Raw genomic sequence first — 19,318 nt, 5'->3', positions numbered from 1 at the left:
CTCTGCCACTACACCAGACTTCATTGGTGAAATCAGTAATTTTACCTCCAAGAACACCGGACTTCCTGGTCCACCACCGCCTTGATCTGTTAGTTTGTTTGTTAATCTCTAACTTTGGTGAATCCGAACTAACCCTTTAAAACACCCAGGTCACAAAATAACACAAAAAATGAACTGATTGAAGCAGCGGTACACCATGAAGTCCTGTGCTCTGTTAAAGATAAAAAATGCTGATTTTACGTATGGAATTTGGTTGGGTTGCAGTAAGCAAGATTTGGTTTATAGAACAGTGGTTTCCTGACAGAAAAGGCTGATAGAAAAGTCAAGCAGTGAAAAAATTCTAAATCTATCGCACACTTTAACTTGTGAGTGGCTAAAATATGTTTTAGTCCTGTCCACAGCAGTAAATTAATTCTGTGCTGGTACCCTTCTCTGCTCATACAGTTCCTCACACAACCATACCTCAAATATTCCGAACTATCCCTTTAATGGCCAGTATGTACAGGAGGAATGATAACAGTGAACAAAAATCTGAATCTGAATGTACAAATAGGCACCTAACCATTTAAGTCCTGAACTGAGCTGAATCAAAGCAAATTTCTCCACATTACAGCATATTTTTCTTGTTTCTTGTGGGGATTAATTAGAATATTCCTGCCTTTCTTGTGTTGTACCTTTAGTTTTCTCCAGTTTGTTCTCCCGGCTGTCACACTTGCTCCTGACGAGCTGCTTCTCCTCCAGGCCTCTCTTCAGCGTGCTGAGTCTGAACACATAGAGCCGAGCGTCCTTCCCTGGAAAACAAAAACAAAAGCCGTTTCTGTTTTCGCGTGAAGGTTACTCTTAATTTGCCATCTCTTTTTTAGCATCCTCCCACGGCCACACAATGGTGTCGTACAGCGGGAGCAGGATTACTCGAAGGCTTCTTAAGGCCTGTGCTCTCTCTCAGAAGCTTCTTTATCAAAGCCCACACACAGTCGTGACAAATGCTTTTGCCGCCATCGCATAATCACTATCAAAACCCAGTCAACCCTGTTCGTCAATATTAGGGTTAGCTAATCATCTGCACGCTAATTAATTACATGCTCCTCTGGTTGATGCAAACATGAGACGAGTCCTACAGCTGGTTGTTTGTACACAGAGACTTCTTATATATACTAGTTGTGTTTTTTATGCTTGTGGGTTTCATTTTATCCGTCTGGCAGTCCTTTATAGAGCACTACACTAACAGTCAATCCAGTCCCGCAGGATAAACAGACACACACTCTTTTACACACACAAACTCGATGGGGATCGGTTCCCTATAGGTCAACTTCCTTAGATCACAGCGAGAGATCAATGTGTTCACTGGGCCAGTGGAGGTGGAAAGGGTAAGTATGTACTCAAACAACACACAGAAAGATGACAGAGGTGAAATAAAAGAGAGGGACGGGAATAATGACAAAGAAGATGCGCTGTAAATACTGTTCAGCTGCAACAGAAACCACTGAACGAGGGGATGATGAACAATGGTTCTTGGGGAAAATTGACCAGCATCCTCTTTCAATCAAAAGAAATTAATTACCAATTATTTTAATAATCTAATTGTTTGTAGTTGTCACTGATATTGCCTTTTTTCTACCATGTTAATCATTATTTTAAAGTGCCCTTTGAAAGCACTACACAAATAAATTGTGTTTATCATCAATTGATTAACCATTATTTTTCAAGAAAAAATTCAAAACATTTGCTGGATCCAGCTTCTTGAATTTATTGCTTTTCTTTGTCGTTTATGATAGTAAAATAAGAGTCTTTGGGGTTTGGACTGTTTGGACAAAAGAAGCAATTTGAAGATGTCACTTTGCTTTCTGGGAAATTTTTTTAACCATTTTTTGACATTTTATTGACTAAACCACAAGTCCTAAATAGAAGGTCCTCAGAGTTACTGCAGAGGGGGCGCCAAATTATTATTTACTATTTTTTTTTTATGTTTTTATTTTTTCAAAATTAAAATATGTCTACACAAATACACACTGATATGAATTAACTCTGACATAGCCTCCATCACAGAAACCACCAGCCAAAGTGCAGAAGGTCAGGCTAACGAAGCTAACATTAGCCATGATACAACTGCTGCTGACTTAGCAGCTAAGGGTAAGTGCAAACAAGAGAAGACCCAAAAATATTCGATGCACTATTTCGAGTACAGGGGTACGGGGTTAATTGTGAAAACAATCAACAGACAAATAAATCATAAAAAATAATCATTAGTTGCGGCCCTAAAGCCTACCTTTGTCAGCCCTGGTGATAAGCAGGTCCTGAGGCTCGAGAACGTGCATCTGCTTCACCAGCATGGTTTTGTCAAACACCTGCACTGGGGGCAGAGTCTGTGTCTCTGAAACACAATGCACACATCACAATAAATGGACAGGTAAAATCTGAAAAATGTGTCATAACTGAAAAAAAAATTAACACTTTCTATGAAGGTCATGTCTATGATGTATTATAATGCATTTGTAAGACATGAGATAAGATAGGTAAAGGTTGATTGATTTTAATTATTCACTGGACACTGTGAGATCACCGTTTTGACCTGTTAATCAGGGAAGATACCTGTGCTGATGTGCATACTTGTTACCATGGTTAAGATATGATTTGCATAAATATAAACATAGCTTATACAGATCAATTAAATGATCGCTTCCTGAATCATTTTCACGATCAAATCATGCTAAAATCACATGTCTGCTATCCTAAAATCCTGTGGTTGGTTTGTTTGCTTTCAGTCTGGAAGCAGATTGCAGACCACCTCTTTCAAGTGGTCACGGCCCGGTCAGACCCAGTCTTGTTGTGATGGCAGGGCTAAATCATAGATTAATTAAACAAACAAATCATAATCTGTTGTCGCTTATTACCTGTTAACCTCACCTGCAGCCCTGTGCCCGCGGCCGAATCACAGCTGTGCTGATATTCACCCACCCTCTCATGTGATATTAAGTTAAGTTGTTATAATGTGCTGTGTAACCCAGGACTCTTTTTCTTTTTTCAATCACTGTTGTCACTTTGGAATCAGGGTGTATAGCATTAAGAACTTTAGAAACCTTGTCATAAGTAGTCATGCATGATTTATAAACATTCATAAAGACTTTTATAAAACCTTATAAATGCATAATAATGTCTTAGAAATGTGCTTCTAATGCTTTATAGACATGACCCTCGATGAAAGCACTACCAGAAATTCCTCTTTCAAGAAAACACAGGATCGTTTTTTCGTGAAACTCACCAGCGTTGGGCAGAGCCGGATCAGGGCCTGAAATGTGCACAACATCATTATCATCATCATGTTAGCTGTTGGTCGTGGCATTCTGCTGAGCGCAGTATTGAATGGATATGGATGGGTGGCTTTATTTTAGAGGACAAAGGGAGATATTGATTAGGGATGACCTCACCATCCAGCAGCATGACCCCCGCTGTGTCAGTGGCAGCCAGCAGAGACTGACCCCAGGAGTCAGCGCACACGATCTCGTAGGGGAACGTGCTGCAGAACGGCTGGGACTCCCATGGCTGCACATACAAACACAGAGACACATGTAGACTTAAATGATGGAATTACTGTCACTTGCTTTGGCAGAATATTAGAAATTCAACACCATAATTAAACCTGCAATAGGCAGTGTAAAATGCAAAACCTATGGCCTTTTTCTGCTGCCTTGTGTCATTCCTCTAAGCCCTTCCCACAAAATGATGCAGCGAACATGCACAGGCATTTTATCATGGGCTTCAAGTGCATCATCAAGGTTGTTGAACAACTTAACTAACTAACAAACTAATACCTGTTGCTGTCTTGGCTAGTTTTGTCTGATTCAGAGGTAAGAAAGACACCAAGGGACACAGAACCTGGACGACCTTGTTTGTAGGGAGTTTCTCTGATTGGCTAGTAATGTGCTAATTAATCCTGATTGGTTGCTTGATTCAGACAAGTTTTTTAAAAGAAGTTAACATAAAGGACATCCACTCACAGACAAATTTTTAACTACTCCTTCAATTAAATATTGTTAGTTCAATGGTCAAAAGGCCAGCTATTATTGGAGTTCTTTTTTCTAGTCTAATAAGTTTATTACTAGTGTGCCTTGATAAACAAAGGTTAATATCAAAGTAAACTGGTTAAACAAAAATTCTCTTGATCTTTATTGAAAAAAGGTCATTACAAATTATCAGAAATTATTGAAATCAACTGAAATGAATCATTTTATTTTGATAATTTTCCAGTGATGTTGGCCAGCCCTGCTTCTACTCTACTGAGTGAATTATTTGTGGATTTTCTTTTAGTTGTTCAAAAGAAAAAAAAACATATTTGGTTTCAGTGAGAGATTAAATGTCTTGTTGAGACGAGGATTTTGTGCAGTGAAATGTCTCAAAGACGTCCTCTCACCTCTTTTCTGCACAGGCCTGTGGTAACGAGGCTCGTCGGGGCGTCTCCTCTCACAATGGTCTTCAGCTTCAGAGCCTGAAGATGAAATGGCATCAGAGATGTGACACACAGCAGAGACATCTGTCAGTTCTTTGGCTCGCAGAGCTGCAAGAACGACTCAGATCATTTATTAAAGTAAGAGCACCAGTCCAGTCTTGCATTAAAAAAAAATCTGCCTCTGGGGAAAAGTACAAAAATATTATCAGCAAAATGTACTTAAAGTTTCAGAAGAAGAAGGAAAACCAGATCACAAATCGATACAAATAGCATTAGTGTTAAAATAGATGCAACAATGTAGAAGCATTTATTGTTAGTGGGCTGATTTAACCACTTTCTATACAGTTACTTTTGGGTTTTAAGCCCAGTGGTTCCCAACCTTAGGTTTGGACTTCTTCCAAAGGGTCGCATGATAAATCTGAGGGTCCCTGAGAGGATGAATGAGGCAGGAAAGCAGAAAAAACTAATTCTGCTGCACAAATCTGTATACATATTTCAGATTTTTCTCCACTCCTTGATTTGTTTAATGAGTTATTGAATAATTTTACGACTTTGGTCCATGAACAGTTGTTTAAATGAAACCATCTAAGAAGATTAGGGGGGAAATCACTCTTTAGTGAAGCTGCTAACAATTCATAGATATCTAAAATGTATGTTTTCTTTTATCAAATCACAAGGTAGAATGATTGGGAACCACTGGTTTAATCTTTAACAATGGCATATTTATTAACTTCTCTCTTTTTTTTATGTCAGCTCTTAAAGGGATTGTTAATATTATTTGAACTAGGGTTGTGTGAGGTACTCATCAATAGTCAGTGTATTAGCTACAGCGGATGAGTACCAGCATAGAAGCTAAGAAATGTACTGATGTTTCTGATGTTTTTCAGTCACTTAAAAAGAGGCCCACCTCAAGAAGTCAATATCACTTTAAGTGTACGCTATATTTAGAATATTTTCACCGCTTAACCTTTCAGTCAGACAGCCTTTTCTGACAGAAAACCACCTTCATATAAGTCAATTATCTCTCTTTCTTACTTAACCAGACTCCATTAGCAAAACCAGAAATTTTACCTCTCAGGACACAGGAGTTACTAGGCTACCGCTGCCTCGACTGGTGAGTATATTTGTGTTATTGCGTGTTTTTTAGGGGTATTTTGGAATCATCCAAGTCACACAGTAACAGAGAAAAGCTAACAATGAAGGCAGCTGTAAACCAGCAACTCCTGTGTTCTGCGAGGTAAAATTACTGAATTTGCCAATAGTGTTTGGTTAGTTTGTAGAGAGAGCAAAATTTGGATTATACAATGGCGGTTTTAATCTGAAAACTACAAATGCTGAACAAATGTAGTGGAGTAAAAAGTAGAATATTTGTAGTTGGCATAAAACGCAAACACTCAAGTAAGGTACAAGTACTGCAAGATGGTGGTTTGCATCACTGCTGGCTTGTTCAGCAGGTTCCACTAAATCATACGCTTGATATTTAAACACTGTCTGGACAACACATTTAAATCATGGCCCCTTTGTGGGATGAAGGAGTGTATACTTAATGTGAATCATGCACATAAATACATTACAGCAGACAGCAGGCTGAATTATGGACCTTGTATTCCATCACTAATATTTAACCCCCCTGCCACTGTTTCCATGCTGATTTAGATACTGAGGACTGCTGCGACAGCTCGCAGAGGTGGAAAGGATCTGGACAAGCAGTAAAAGAGTGTTATAGTACATCAAATAAAAGGTGTAATTGCTTTGAATCTCAAATAAAATACAGTTTGCGCAAATGCTCAAGCAGCAACCATCTGATCAAATTGACAATTTCCAATCCAAGCCGCACAACCAGGCGTGTCCATTTACATATCTGCATAAACAGACAATCTGGAGATAATGAAATCAATACCAAGGAACAGCACGGAGCCTTGGCAATGCAGCGCCATCCATCAGAAAATATCCATAAATAATGTACATATTCTGTCCTATCAGGCATTCATGACAAAATGACACCACTGTCTACAATGAGCGAACATACAGAAAGTCAGTTAAGTTGAGGACAAACGCCTTGTCTCTACAGAAGTGGATAATCGATGACTTGACGTGTCTACCTTCCTTTGTTTTCACGCCTTACAGCACAATATGTCGATGCCTTGGCTTTGTGTTTATGAGCAGAGAGTGACAGGAACAAGACAAACGAGGTAGAAAACACAACCAGTGAAATGAAGAGGAAGAACGACAAAGGAAACGAGAGGAAGAATTACTTCAGTAGCATAAACGTGTATATTTAGAACTAATTCAAAAAAGGTGCCGACTTTGATAATCAACGTATTCTAGCAGTCTGTTTCACACAGTGTGAGGCAAGTAAGTTTCCACAACCTAGAGGAGTGATGATGAAGGCATGAATGACAATTCCAGAGTTATAAATAAATTGGAACATTTAGATTTTGGATATATTTCTCAGAACAATTTCTGATTCATTGCACTAATTTAATATTTGTCTCCCTTGAAAGGCCTTGTTCAATAGCTGTGATAACATGGACAATATTTCTTCAACCAGACTGAAATCTTCCTGATTAGAGATTCAAACTCAACTGTTTACATGGAAACTAAAAATCCAATAAAGAAAAGAGATCCAATGTTTACGTTAACCTGACGCACCAGATGGTTTGTCACACAGAGCCATCTGGGAGGTCGTCCTTAGAAACTCTTAACATCATGGAAAACAAGGTAAAAGATGAAACAAGATTAAAAAAAATGTCATAAAAGATGCAAAGAGGCAAAAATGTCATAAAAATCATAAGACAAAAAAAGATGTAACAAGACAAAACAGATGCAACAAGTTCAAAACAAGGTAAAAGATGTGACAAGACAAAAAAAAATAACATGAATGACGCAAAGAGATGAAACACCACGTAATAAACATAAGACAAAAAGACCCAATAAGATGAAAAATGAGGGAAAAGATGTAACAAGACAAAAAACACATAATATACAAAACAAGATAAAAATCTAACGACAAAAAAGACTGAACCACAATAAAAACTATGTAAAGGACGTTACAAAACAAAACAGGAAAGACACTCGACCGCAGAGAAAAGCTGAGGTTCAGTGAGCTTTGCACAGAAACAGCAAGTAGAAATGACCTTCAGAGATCTACTTTTTACTTTGAGTTCATTTCAGAGTCTGTAGTTTTCACTTTCACTCGGGTAACGACGTTGAATCTGTACTTCTACTTGAGTAAAGAATGTGTGTACTCATGAATGCAGACACGTTTTCTCCGAGGCTCCAGGACACAATCAGAACATATCTAGTTTCGGTGAAGTAACTCTGAAACATCATCAGGTGTATCACATCGCAGCAGGCCAAACATTTGTCTCTATTATCTCACAAACAACGTGAAACAAATGATTTCCATGAACGCCAGACAGAGATCTGGGTTCGGTATCAGGGACGCGTCTCTACACACTTTTCTTCTCTGTGTTTTCACACTTTGTTCCTGTATAATTACAGTTACATCATCGCTGAGAACAGAGGTGTGATGATGATTACATCAGCCCCGGTAATGTCTGCTGTGGGCCGCAGTTATTAGTCCATCGTGACCCTCCCGGATGCGAGTGTCCAGTTCACTCAGCCGTCCGTCAGGACGCACAGCTCTTAAAGGACTTCATCGTGTCACATTTTCTAAAGACGTCTGTCGCTTCTCCTTCACCTGCGGGTTCTCTGTGTGTCTCATCGCCGTGTCAGAACTGATAAATGCACTGGCGCTGGTAGAGGAGGATCACAAATCATGCCGTGTCTCATTGTGAATTAAGCATCTGATTACTGCTCAAATCTGAAGTGTTCTCCAAAGTAACAGCTAGTAAAAAAAACCCACCACCACATCCTCCATGTGCTTTAACAACTAAAATACATTCTCTGTCACTTCAGCTGGAATTACTCCACGACACCTTTCTACATTTAACACCAAAATCAGACTTCTGCACTGTGTGCTATAAAGCATGAAAACATTTTCCAGAATAAAAGTGAGTTACTGTATTAAATGCTCACCGTATATTAAATTTTACTCTGAAATTATGCTGGAAAAATATATATTTAAAAGCTCAAACTCTTGGCTATTACACCTTGTAGCGCATCAGCTGTGTCTTATAGTGATGACAAAATGTTAATTCTTTTCATTTCACAGCATATTTGTAGTAAGTAGCCATTTTATTTTTTAAAGTCCTCTTAACACTCATCAAAATTCACATTTATAAACCACAACTCTTCATTTAGCTTTGATTTAGAAGGGCTACAGAGCTGTCATGTTATGGCTGAGACACATCTAATTAGCAATATCTTTAATGAATTTGTCAAAAATAGACAGGGGGTCCATAGGGTAGGCTAAACCTTTTTATGCCTGATTAAAACATGTTTTTGTAAAATTCTGATGGAGTTGATGGAAATCTGGGACACAACTTTAAAGGGCCAATACTTTCATTAAAAAATACAATAAATGCTTTCAGTTTTTTTTTCCTGATAGGACATGATTTGTCCCAGTCCTCAAGAATTGGTGATATAATTACAGTTTTGTGCTTCCAGTATGCTTGACAGATCTTCAGTAAATGTCTTGGATATGGAATTTCTTTGTGGATATTTTATTGCGGAAAGTAAATGCTGATTTTATGACATAGAGGGGTGTAATTTCCACTGGTGATGGATACACTCATCTCAGTCGCCTTCAGTTATTACTGTGTACTCAAAGCAACGAGCTTAACGAGCAGCAGCGAGTCCTTTACGGACGTTTTGTTGCCTCAGGCTGCGAACAGGCTGCCCTGCCTTATTGCTGGAGGTTGTTGGGGCAGAAGTACTGCCCACTACATTTTCTGGGGTTAAAAAAAACATGTAATCTATATTTTTAGTTAAGGTTAATATTGTCCTAATGAGACAGCAGAATCAGTATGCTGTGTTTACATGTGCATGTGTGTCTAGGTTTCTTAGGTGATCAAGTGTGTTTGCGTGTGCACACCTTTGTTTGGGTGTGTATCCTGGTTTCCATGTGTGTATGTGTGTGTACATGTTTCTGCTCTGTCACTGCAGAGCTCTGATTGGCTGCTAACACTGTGTTTGAGCGCGTGTGTGTGTGTGTGTGTTTATGACTTCATTACCTGTCCTATCCTGACAAATTCTGCCTGTCGTGCCTCCTCCTTCTTGCGTGCCGACTTTGGAGACTCAGGCAGCACGTCACTGAAGGACCGCCGGTTTAACATGTTCTGGGGAGAAAAAGGAACCTAAACGTGGAACGACCCACACACAGACACACACACACACACCAACACGCACGCAGAGGGAAACAGAAAGCAGAGAGGGGTCTTAGAGAGTGACCCTGGCAGGGGGTGAGAACAGCAGCAGTGAGACGCAGTAAGTTAGGAGCAACAGTGAAAGGAGGAGGAGGTAAAAAAACAAGAGAAATAAGAACAAAAGTGATGTGAGGAGAGAGAGCCCCGCTGAGAAAGTCAGCATTGCAGCAGTATCCAGTCGCTGTGGTGCAGTATGCAGAGGCAGACCGAGGGCTGCAGTGGAAACAGCAGAGCAGCAGTGGCAACAGTCGCTGCCAGTGACTGAAGTGACAAGGACGAGACACAAGAGACAAAAAGTACGTCCAACAGGTCTCTACACGAGACCGGAGGGTCAGAAATGCAGCTGTACCTTGTGCAGGTCAGGCATGAGGTCTTGGTAGAGCGAACGGATCAACATGTCAAGGGTCCGCTGACGCTTCTGGGCAAACGTCGGCGTCTCCAGTGTGGCTTTCTCTCCATTGATTACTGCAGGACATAAAGCAGGATCAGATCAGACAAACTGGAAGTAGGGATGATGTAGTTTAATTGGCCATATTCTGTTTTTTTTTCTTACATTTGACTAATAAAAAGTCCCTGAATTCTTGGTGATCAGTAAACACAGGCGGAGATGGGAGAGGGGGTCCAAACAGTGGAACACTTTCCTCTGAGAATATCTTCAACCTGCAACAAACAGCAGACATCCTGTATAACATCACATCACACAGTGTGGCAAAGTAAAGTCAACTACCTCTTTAATATTTTGGGGCTTATATGTATTTAATTCTATAGGAAAGCTAAAGATATGACAGAAAAGGGGGAAAGAAAGTTATGGAAACACACCTACAGCTGCAGGAGGACAGGTGCGCTAATTAAAAACACAGGTGACTGATTATGCATGTTTGTTTAATCATGGGTCGGGTCGCACAACTTTTATTAACACGTATGGATGGGTCAAAATTTTGGAAATAATTGCGGGCAACAGGTCAGTTCCAGCACTCAACTTTGCGGGTGTGGGCGGGTGCAGGTTTGCAAAACTAAATCTGGTAGCCAGAAGAGAGTAAAGACAAAGCACTCACCTGTAACTGTCATTCTGGCTATTATACCTAACTAATGCAAAAATATCTGGAAGTGAAGTGAAGGAAACACTGATCATAGGAGACACAATCACTTCAGTGTTGCAGGACTGATGTCATATCTGTTTAATGACTCCTCTGAACATGGTTCATATGGCTAATTACCACGTCATTTCCCTGACAGTTATTGTCCACGTGAAGGATACGGGTGAAGTGTGATCGGATCATCGACGGTTTGAAGGACGACGATGCGTCATCCCCTTCCTGGAATACTATGGTGACGATGTCATTTCCAATGTGTCGCTTTCTCTCCACCTGCCAGAGGAGGAAAAAAAAGACAAAAAAACAAAAGATGAGGAAAAAACAGCCCCCAAAACTTCACCTCAGTAGCCTGTGATTCATGTGTGACAGGAATTGTCTTAAAATCTGAATTCACTGGTTTAAAGGTCACTTAGGGGCAAAGCAACAACCTGTAAACACAACACTGATGTATTAACTTTTGACCTCATGAGTCCAAAAATAGTTACCTATTTACATATCCAGCAGACAGAGAGCTAAACTGAGTCATGTTTCTTTGCACCTGATGAATGTAAGTATAACATTCACCCTCATTTCTGGTCTGTTGGTCTCCACCAGTGGTTTTCAAAGTCTGTAACTCCGGGCCCACCTCCAAAGATAAGACTGAGACACCTGCAACCCCCAGCAGCCCCGTTGCCATGGATACACTGAGTTGTGGGCTTGAGCCTGATTTTCTCAGACCCTATTTGTTTTCATTCTGATAAACTGGTATAATTAAAACTATGCAGAATATCGCTGGGTTACTTTGATGCTGAAGAAAAAATAGAAACCTGATGATCCCCGGAGTTGTGGAGTCACAAGGAGAATCTTTTTTCTGTGATTTCTAAACAGATTTATGGATGATGATGTTATGGAATTATGTTATGTTAAGTGCAATTTTTGTTTAAATGTGTCATGTTTAGGTGTTCAGATTTGACTGAGGTATGACTGAAAGCGGGAATCAGATGCTTGACTCATATTGTGGCTCAAAAGGTGGATTATTATGCTTGCTGTAGTGTCCCCACTGGACACCAAAAATTACATCATATCCGCTTTTACTCTTTCATGCACCTCTGAAGTTTTGTAACTAGACAAGGGCAGCACATGCTGAGCATTTCCTTTACAAGTGAACACGAGAGATCGCTTTGCTGTTGCAATACTGATGAGAGCTGTGAGAGTGAATGAAAACAGTAAAGCTGCTGTAAAACCGAAACAGAGAGCTGAAAGATGCTAAAATGCTCCACAGAGCTGAGAGGGACTATAGAGTTGTGTGATAACTGACTTCTGTGGGTTCATAATTGTGAGTGACACCTTTCACATGACATTAAGTCATTTCATCAACTGCTGATGTAAAAATATTAATTAAAGCATAGTTGCATTTAATTGTAGCAGCTCTAAATTGAATTAGCCTGCATCACTCTGTTGATCAGGTGCAGGATAAGGCTGCAGTGATGGGAACACTGAATATGAGTAAGAGGGTGTGATTCTAACAGCAAACTATTTCCAAGCTCTCAACACCATTTAACACTTTCAGAAGCAGTGATAATTTCAGCTCTTTGATCCTAAAACTTCAGAGGCAGCAACATCAAGCACCAACTCCAGTCTCACCTACTTGTTTTCTGGCTTTTTCATTATACTCAATTTGCCAGGCACCCTCTCCCTGCCAATGATGATTTTAAACATGTATTTCTTTTTATTTTTCTTTGCATTATTTGTCCTTTAATGGCAATGCATGTCTGGTGTATAATTTCTGCTTGTACATGTCAAAAATCTGAATCTAAAACACATTTTACTAAGAAACTTATTGATCACATTCATTCTACTTCATTCTGGGGCTACAATCAGGATAAAATGTCAACTTTGCACACAAATCTTTCATTATCTTAGAGACAGACTGCTGTGAAATTACATCTGCACAATAATGCTCCAAATCTTTTTTATTTGAATCAGCCTACAGCTTTTCTTCCAGCATTAGGATCAGGATGAAGCTGAGCCAACTTTACATTGCAGAATGACTCTCACATGATGCGAGAGCACAGACTGTTCCCTTTTATTGACCGCCAGAATGTCTTCTTTTTTATCTTAAGAAGAAATCCAATTAAGTGTCAGATCTGCTAAGCACCAGCCCTTTAAAATCATACTCACTAATATTGGCATTACAGAATTGAGCTCTACAGTAAAGCAATAACGTCCTTTCTTCTCCTTTTCCCCCTAAAGTGAGCGCACTTTGCCAAGTTGGCTGCCATTGTACAGCCCTCCAATCAGTGCGCTGTCAAAATGGGGTCTTTTCTCTGCAGAATGACAGAGAGATGAAGACCTGCGACTGATGTGCAATTAAATTTTCTGCAAATTTTCTAATAACAGTGTGTGGCACAGCAAGACGGGGCCAATCTTTGGGCGGAGCTCGTACTAAGAGGTGACGGTGAAACTGTAGTAAAATATGCAGAAAGAAAAGAAAGAGAAGGAGACTGAAATATTTATTTAACTGCAGCAATCACTTGATTAATTGATTTGTTGTCAACTATTAAATTAATCACCAAGTATTGTGATAATTGGTTAAAAACGTCCAAATTGACCTGCTGGTGTTGGTCGCTGAAAATAACTGCTGTTTAACGGGAAAAAAATAGACGAGCACAGGTTCCCTCACCTGCTGTTTGTTCTCTTTAGAGTAGGGTAACATGGTGGAGACATGGAACATGAGCTCGTGGCCCTGATACACCGTGTAGATGGACTTAATTCCTGTAGTGTCATCTGCAGGTAAAAGGAGACAGAAACAAGAAGTAGACAAAGAAACACACTGACATATTGTCAGGCCTTTAGTTTCAAGTTATGTCAATGCAATTCAACAGGTGCGAGCTCTCTTACTCTTGGTGTCTAGCCCTCCGCGGTACCCTGCCCATCCCTGCAGCGTAATGGAATCACCCAGCAGATTGAGAAACTTGTCGAAGCTCTCGCTCCCTGTCTCTGAAAAAACAAAAAGCAAGACTTCAGACAGAACTCTTCTATTGTAGTACATACTCTTTTGATACAGGAATTACTTGACATTTTGGGAAATACACTTAATTTTCTTGCTGTGAGTTAGCTGAGATCATCAATTCAACTTTGTTTGTACACTTACACGACTGTACACCTAAAATTAGAGCTTATATGCAGGTTTTTTTTTAATTCAGTCTCTCTTTTAAAATCAGTGCTGACTAATTTTGTACAATGACTGAGTGCTGCTTGAACAAAGACAAATGGACTTTGCGGCTGCAATTACAAAGAGCTGCAGAAGTTGCAAACGAAGGCGACAAGCCTTCATTGCTTCTGCTATAAAAGGTGTCAAAATTTGCATGTCCAGCGAGGTGTTACGCTGCCAGTTAGAGCTGGAGTTGTTACCCATGACCACTGCAGACTCATCTGACCTGGTAAAGAATGCAGATTGCATCCTTTCCCATCAAAGACAACAGCCAGATGTTGGTGGGTGTTCACGGTTTCGTTCACTGTAAAAGGGGCTTGAATATGAAACACCAGCAGCAGCTTAGAATGATTGGAAACGAGGAAACAGTGAGCCTTGCTCTGTTCAAAAGTGTGTTCAAAACCTCTAAAGTTGACTTATTAACATGTTATATCTTGTTTGTTTAATTTGTACAATATCTATCTAAAAACAACACCTGTTGGTTTTACAGGGGGTTACAATTTCTAGTGAGCTTTAAAAGTGCTGGTATGTTTGGTTCCTTCATACAGAACCAGATTAGTTGATTCCCATCCTTACATTAAGTAAAACCAACTGTCTGCTGCCTCCATATTGAGCAGACAGACATAAAAATCAAATAGATCTTTTCATCTTACTCTTGGCAAGAAAGCAAATAACTGTATTTCTTAAAATGTCAAACTCTGTCTTTAAGAGGCTTAGACACTGAGAAAAGTTGAGTAAGAAGGGATTTACCGTTGCTAAACATCTCATCATCTGTGAGCTGTCCGTCTTTGGCATACAGGACACCAAATTTAAAGTTGACAGAACCCTAAAAAAATAAAGTTGGGTTAAGTTCATGAAATAATTTACAATTCAGGCATTTAATTTTATTGTCTATTGGCATGCAGTGCTTCTGTTGTAAGAAGTGCACATAGAATCTGACAGGAAAGATACACAAAAGGCTTCTAGAAGTTCTGATTATCAGTCATGAAGACCAGATCATTATCATGTATTTACTGTGCAGATGCATAAGAAAGTAAAATATTACTGTAGTTGGGGATATATATGTTTTTCCCTGCAAGATGTAAGACAATAGTAACCTCTGGAGTCCAGGCTTGTGTTGGTTAACTTCCTATGCATTCTCTTAAAGTTTAAAATAGACACCACGCATGTGGAATCAAGGACAATTTAAACAGGGCTTACCCCCACATGCATGGTATCAAGTATTCCAGCACAAACTCAGCGATATGTCTGATTTTTCAGTTTTTGTCAATTTAACAAAAAAAATAACACTGCCAGGAATGGAAAATATAAGAAAAATGTCCAAATGTTTGGAACCAGTGAGTCAAAATATTATTATATAACAGTTTAAGGTTCCAAAAAAAGTTTCACTATCTATACACAGTAGAAAATGTAAGAAATAAAAGTTTAAAGGTAGAGTGAGTAGGATTTGTCCTTAAAACACATCAAATATCAATGTTTTGGGTGGGTGGAACATCCTGAGCACAACAAAATAATGAGAAAAACTAAGGAAATACAGGCAGAAGCCAGAGTCTCTGCAGATACAGCCATCACTACACACTTCTAGTTGGTCTAAAGTGGCTATGTTTACATGCTTACTTATTTTCCATTATTATTCAAAATATAACACTATTCTGAATTTGATACAGGTCATGTCAACAACATATTCTGGTTGGATATTCTGAAGTAGGTCTTATTCTGAATAGAGCATATACTGATTAAGACACATGGGATACGCTGGTGTTATTCTGGTTTGGGACACAGCAGATTCAGAATATGTGCCTCAGTTGGGTTTTGACTGCAGTTTGTGACACATGGCCTCTTGTCTGTTCATGGTTAGCTCTGCGCTGTGAAGAAACCAACTAGCCAACAGTTTGTTAGGCTGGGATACAGAGGCTGTGCAGAAGAAAAACACAGAAGAGAAGAGAAACACGTCTACACCGTAAAAATGGAGAAGTTGAGAAATCTCAAATTTTTAAGTCAATTTACTTCAGTAGATTTTTGAGTTTCAAGCCCAGCTCAAAAGTCTTGAAAATGTTTAACAGTCTTACAATATGTTGTACTTTCAGTCTTTGGATAAACTTCAGTTTTTCTGGTGAGTAAAGATTATAGGTAGGAAAAACTTTGATTAGTTTATGTCAACATTTAAGAGTATCAGTTTGATTCAACACTCAAAAGTCTAGTGAAGGCAGCTGCCTTAAAATTATGTTTAACTCTTTCTTAGTGTATTTTTAAACATTTTTTGTCTCAGCAAATAACACCGACCTTTTCATATTTTATTATTTTCATATTATTATTGTCAGACACGTAAACTGCTTAGTAGGAATGTTGTCTTTTTCAGAATAAACACACATACTGTGTCCACGTAAATATAGTCATTGAAGACTGAAAGGGATTATGTCATACAAGACTGTAAATGTTACAGGTTATACTTTTAATAGTTTATTTACATGTTAAGTGATTTTATCACAGCTCATTTTGGGTCTATGTGTGCCAGTAAATCTCTGAGTTTATTAATGTTTTGTTACAGTTTTAAAAGTATCTTTCAACAACACTTGTTACAGTCTGCAGACATAAATGAGGCATCAAAGCCCCACATCAGCACTTTCCACTGGTTTTCTCAGCCTGTCCACATGATACATAAATAAATTTCTGTCACTATAAACAACACATGCTCAGAGTATTCACAGATGGATAAACAGACTGGATAATTAAATGGCAGTTAGAGGTCCAGAGAGGTCGAATTGTCTACTGTCTAGAAAAAAAGCAAAAACGTCCAAAAACTGAACACAGTTTTTTCCGTCTTTGTCTCAGTTTAGTCATTTTATGACCCCTCAGATTTATAGATTATTTTTCAACCGTATAGAAGCAGGTTTATCAGATAAAAAATCAAAAGGAATCAAACAAGTGGCCCTATTTTATGATATGTGAGTATGTGAAGGTTAACAAAAGGAAACCAAACAACAGGGGGTAAAAGAAGTCTCTAACCCTGAAAGCAAAATGCAATGCAACAAAAAAACAGTAAAAAAAAAAAAAAGCTAAACTGTACTGTGAAAGCAGTGTCATCCCATACTGTACCTCCTGCTCCTCCAACACCAGCAGATCCTGAGGAAAGACGACAAAACAATTATCACTGACACTGACCAGGTAGAGACGACACGGCCCAAGGACGTAAGACAGTTCAGATGCTGCTGAACGGCCCCGACATGAAATGGAGCGCTGCTACATTTCATTAAGAGCCGGCCGATGCTCTGGTGTCGCTCTCACCTTCTGAATCTCCGGGTTGAGGATCTCCCTGGGGCCCTTCTCAAACCTGTCCATGTTCATTGCACTGGGAGGAAGGAGAGGAGGAGGAGGAGGAGGAGGAGGAGGAGGAGGAGGAGGAGGAGGAGGAGGAGGAGGAGGAGGAAGTAGTAATGAAATAAAAAAAACAGACAAAGGGGGTGTTTAGGATCGATAGAAGACAAATAGCTCAAAGGGTTACGCAGAAAAATGAGCAGGAGATGTGATATGGGGGATTTCTCATCCTGTTTCTACCATTTATACTCATTCAGAGTTTGAGCGGTGACGCCGCTCAGCCTGAGGAATTTATAACCTCCTGTTTTCATTCCCCATTTTAGATACATTTTAGGCTGCTGACTTTGCATCTGGCAAGAGAGAATAACTGGCTAATTCTAGCATATTTAAAGTAAAGTTTATAAATGTGCACAAAATAAAGCAATACATTCAAATGCATCTACCACTTCTCTCCTTTTTTAAATTAGTCAATTGATCAGCAGAAAATTAATCACCAAATATTTTGATAACAGATTTAATCTTATGTGAGGATTTGCTCATTTGTTTGTCATTAATGAATCTTTTTGGACTGTTAGTCAGATAAACAAGCAACATGAACACAACCCCTTTAACTCTGAAAAATTATATTTGCCAATTTCCAAAATTTGTTAACATTTTATAGACAAAATGACTGATCTATCAATAAAGAAAGTAATCTGTAGACGAAACAATTATAGGGCTGTGCCGGATAGTTCTGTGCTTTGTTCATAACGCTGACATCCAAATACTAGATCATGCATGTCTGTTCATAGTCTATTCTAAACCTGGTTTTTCTGCGTAGTTGCAAAGATTAGGTTACACTAATAATATTAGTATTATCCTGTTTGCAAAATTAAGATACCAGTCGTGGCTGTGCAGAATTGTTTCTGGTTTCTGTGATCCAAACATTTCCAATAACTTCCAATAACTTGTCTAAAAGTCAAAACTTATTAATAAAAGATAGATGAAATCATTTCCATAATGCACAACATGTTTTTATCTAACAAAATACTAGTAGTTTTTAAGTTTAGTCTTTCAAAAACATTTTCACTGCAGTGAAAAAAACAGTTTGCTCTCTCTCTCTTAAAGGTCATAATAACTTTTACAACATTATTCTTATTTTGATTGAAAAACATGTTTAACTGACTACGGTGTGATGTTTTGCAGGAATCTGACCAAATGAGGATTTTTTTTTAAGTCTGTAGAATCTGATGCGTAGGGCGTCACGATAGTGAAGTTTCATATCGGTCAGTATTTATAATTATTGATGACGTAGATGTACCCAAGGTGAAAGCGACTAAGGTGATAAAATGAGTAAAAATCAAATTTTTTTTGATAAAATACCTCCATGTTTCGACAATACTGTAGGGATGACTACTGATGCTTTCACAAAATATTACAACTGATGAGATTTTTTGAGAAAATAATAATCAGCAATGTGGATATAATGACGAAGTGGATAAAAACAAACAATAAAACAGTCTGGTAAGTTCAGAAAATAACATCACTTTGCCATAATGCAGCCTTTAAACCAGCACGTATGACATATCATGATATAAGGATATCCAAAATCTATCATGATATCAAGTCTCATATCATGACATGAACAGAACAAGTTAGACAGAACAAAAACTCGACACAATAAACTGAGCTACTTTTGCTGCAGTTTGAGGCTCTAATTGGACTATTTGGTGTCAGTCACATCTGGCAGCCCTGTATCCTCTCTATGTCCGAGCAGCGGCATGAGATAACAACAATATCGATCGTCACACGTGTTGTAAAGAGAGATCGCAGCTCCAGGCTGAGCTTCTCACCTTAGGATGGACTTGACTGATAGTGTTTTGGTCGGGCTGTAAGGAAGGCTGATCTTCAGAGTGCCCTGAGAGAACAAGAACGACACAGATCAGAAATTACAAACTCTCAG

The 19,318-nt window shown here is 38.9% G+C and overlaps 1 protein-coding gene across 1 annotated transcript in view; it reads right to left on the bottom strand.

The window, feature by feature from the left end:
* Positions 1 to 19,318, bottom strand: part of garnl3 (GTPase activating Rap/RanGAP domain like 3) — a 95,973-nt gene that overhangs the window by 15,252 nt on the left and 61,403 nt on the right. Inside the window, exons 6-21 of the mRNA XM_084745309.1 lie at positions 19,209 to 19,273; positions 17,347 to 17,410; positions 17,158 to 17,184; positions 14,812 to 14,887; positions 13,749 to 13,847; positions 13,531 to 13,634; positions 11,033 to 11,141; positions 10,830 to 10,875; positions 10,328 to 10,434; positions 10,124 to 10,239; positions 9,583 to 9,705; positions 4,409 to 4,483; positions 3,426 to 3,540; positions 3,260 to 3,286; positions 2,267 to 2,371; positions 675 to 791 (exon numbers count right to left, since the gene is read on the bottom strand). Coding sequence (XP_084601435.1) covers positions 675 to 791; positions 2,267 to 2,371; positions 3,260 to 3,286; positions 3,426 to 3,540; positions 4,409 to 4,483; positions 9,583 to 9,705; positions 10,124 to 10,239; positions 10,328 to 10,434; positions 10,830 to 10,875; positions 11,033 to 11,141; positions 13,531 to 13,634; positions 13,749 to 13,847; positions 14,812 to 14,887; positions 17,158 to 17,184; positions 17,347 to 17,410; positions 19,209 to 19,273 — 1,375 coding nt within the window. The remainder of the gene's footprint in view (positions 1 to 674; positions 792 to 2,266; positions 2,372 to 3,259; positions 3,287 to 3,425; positions 3,541 to 4,408; positions 4,484 to 9,582; positions 9,706 to 10,123; positions 10,240 to 10,327; positions 10,435 to 10,829; positions 10,876 to 11,032; positions 11,142 to 13,530; positions 13,635 to 13,748; positions 13,848 to 14,811; positions 14,888 to 17,157; positions 17,185 to 17,346; positions 17,411 to 19,208; positions 19,274 to 19,318) is intronic.

The sequence above is a fragment of the Lutjanus erythropterus genome, chromosome 20, assembly GCF_056507025.1.
Source record: "Lutjanus erythropterus isolate fLutEry1 chromosome 20, fLutEry1.hap2, whole genome shotgun sequence".
NCBI lineage: Eukaryota > Metazoa > Chordata > Actinopteri > Lutjaniformes > Lutjanidae > Lutjanus > Lutjanus erythropterus.
The sequence above is the reverse complement of the archived record's forward strand: the minus strand, read 5'-3'. Positions and strand labels throughout refer to the sequence as shown.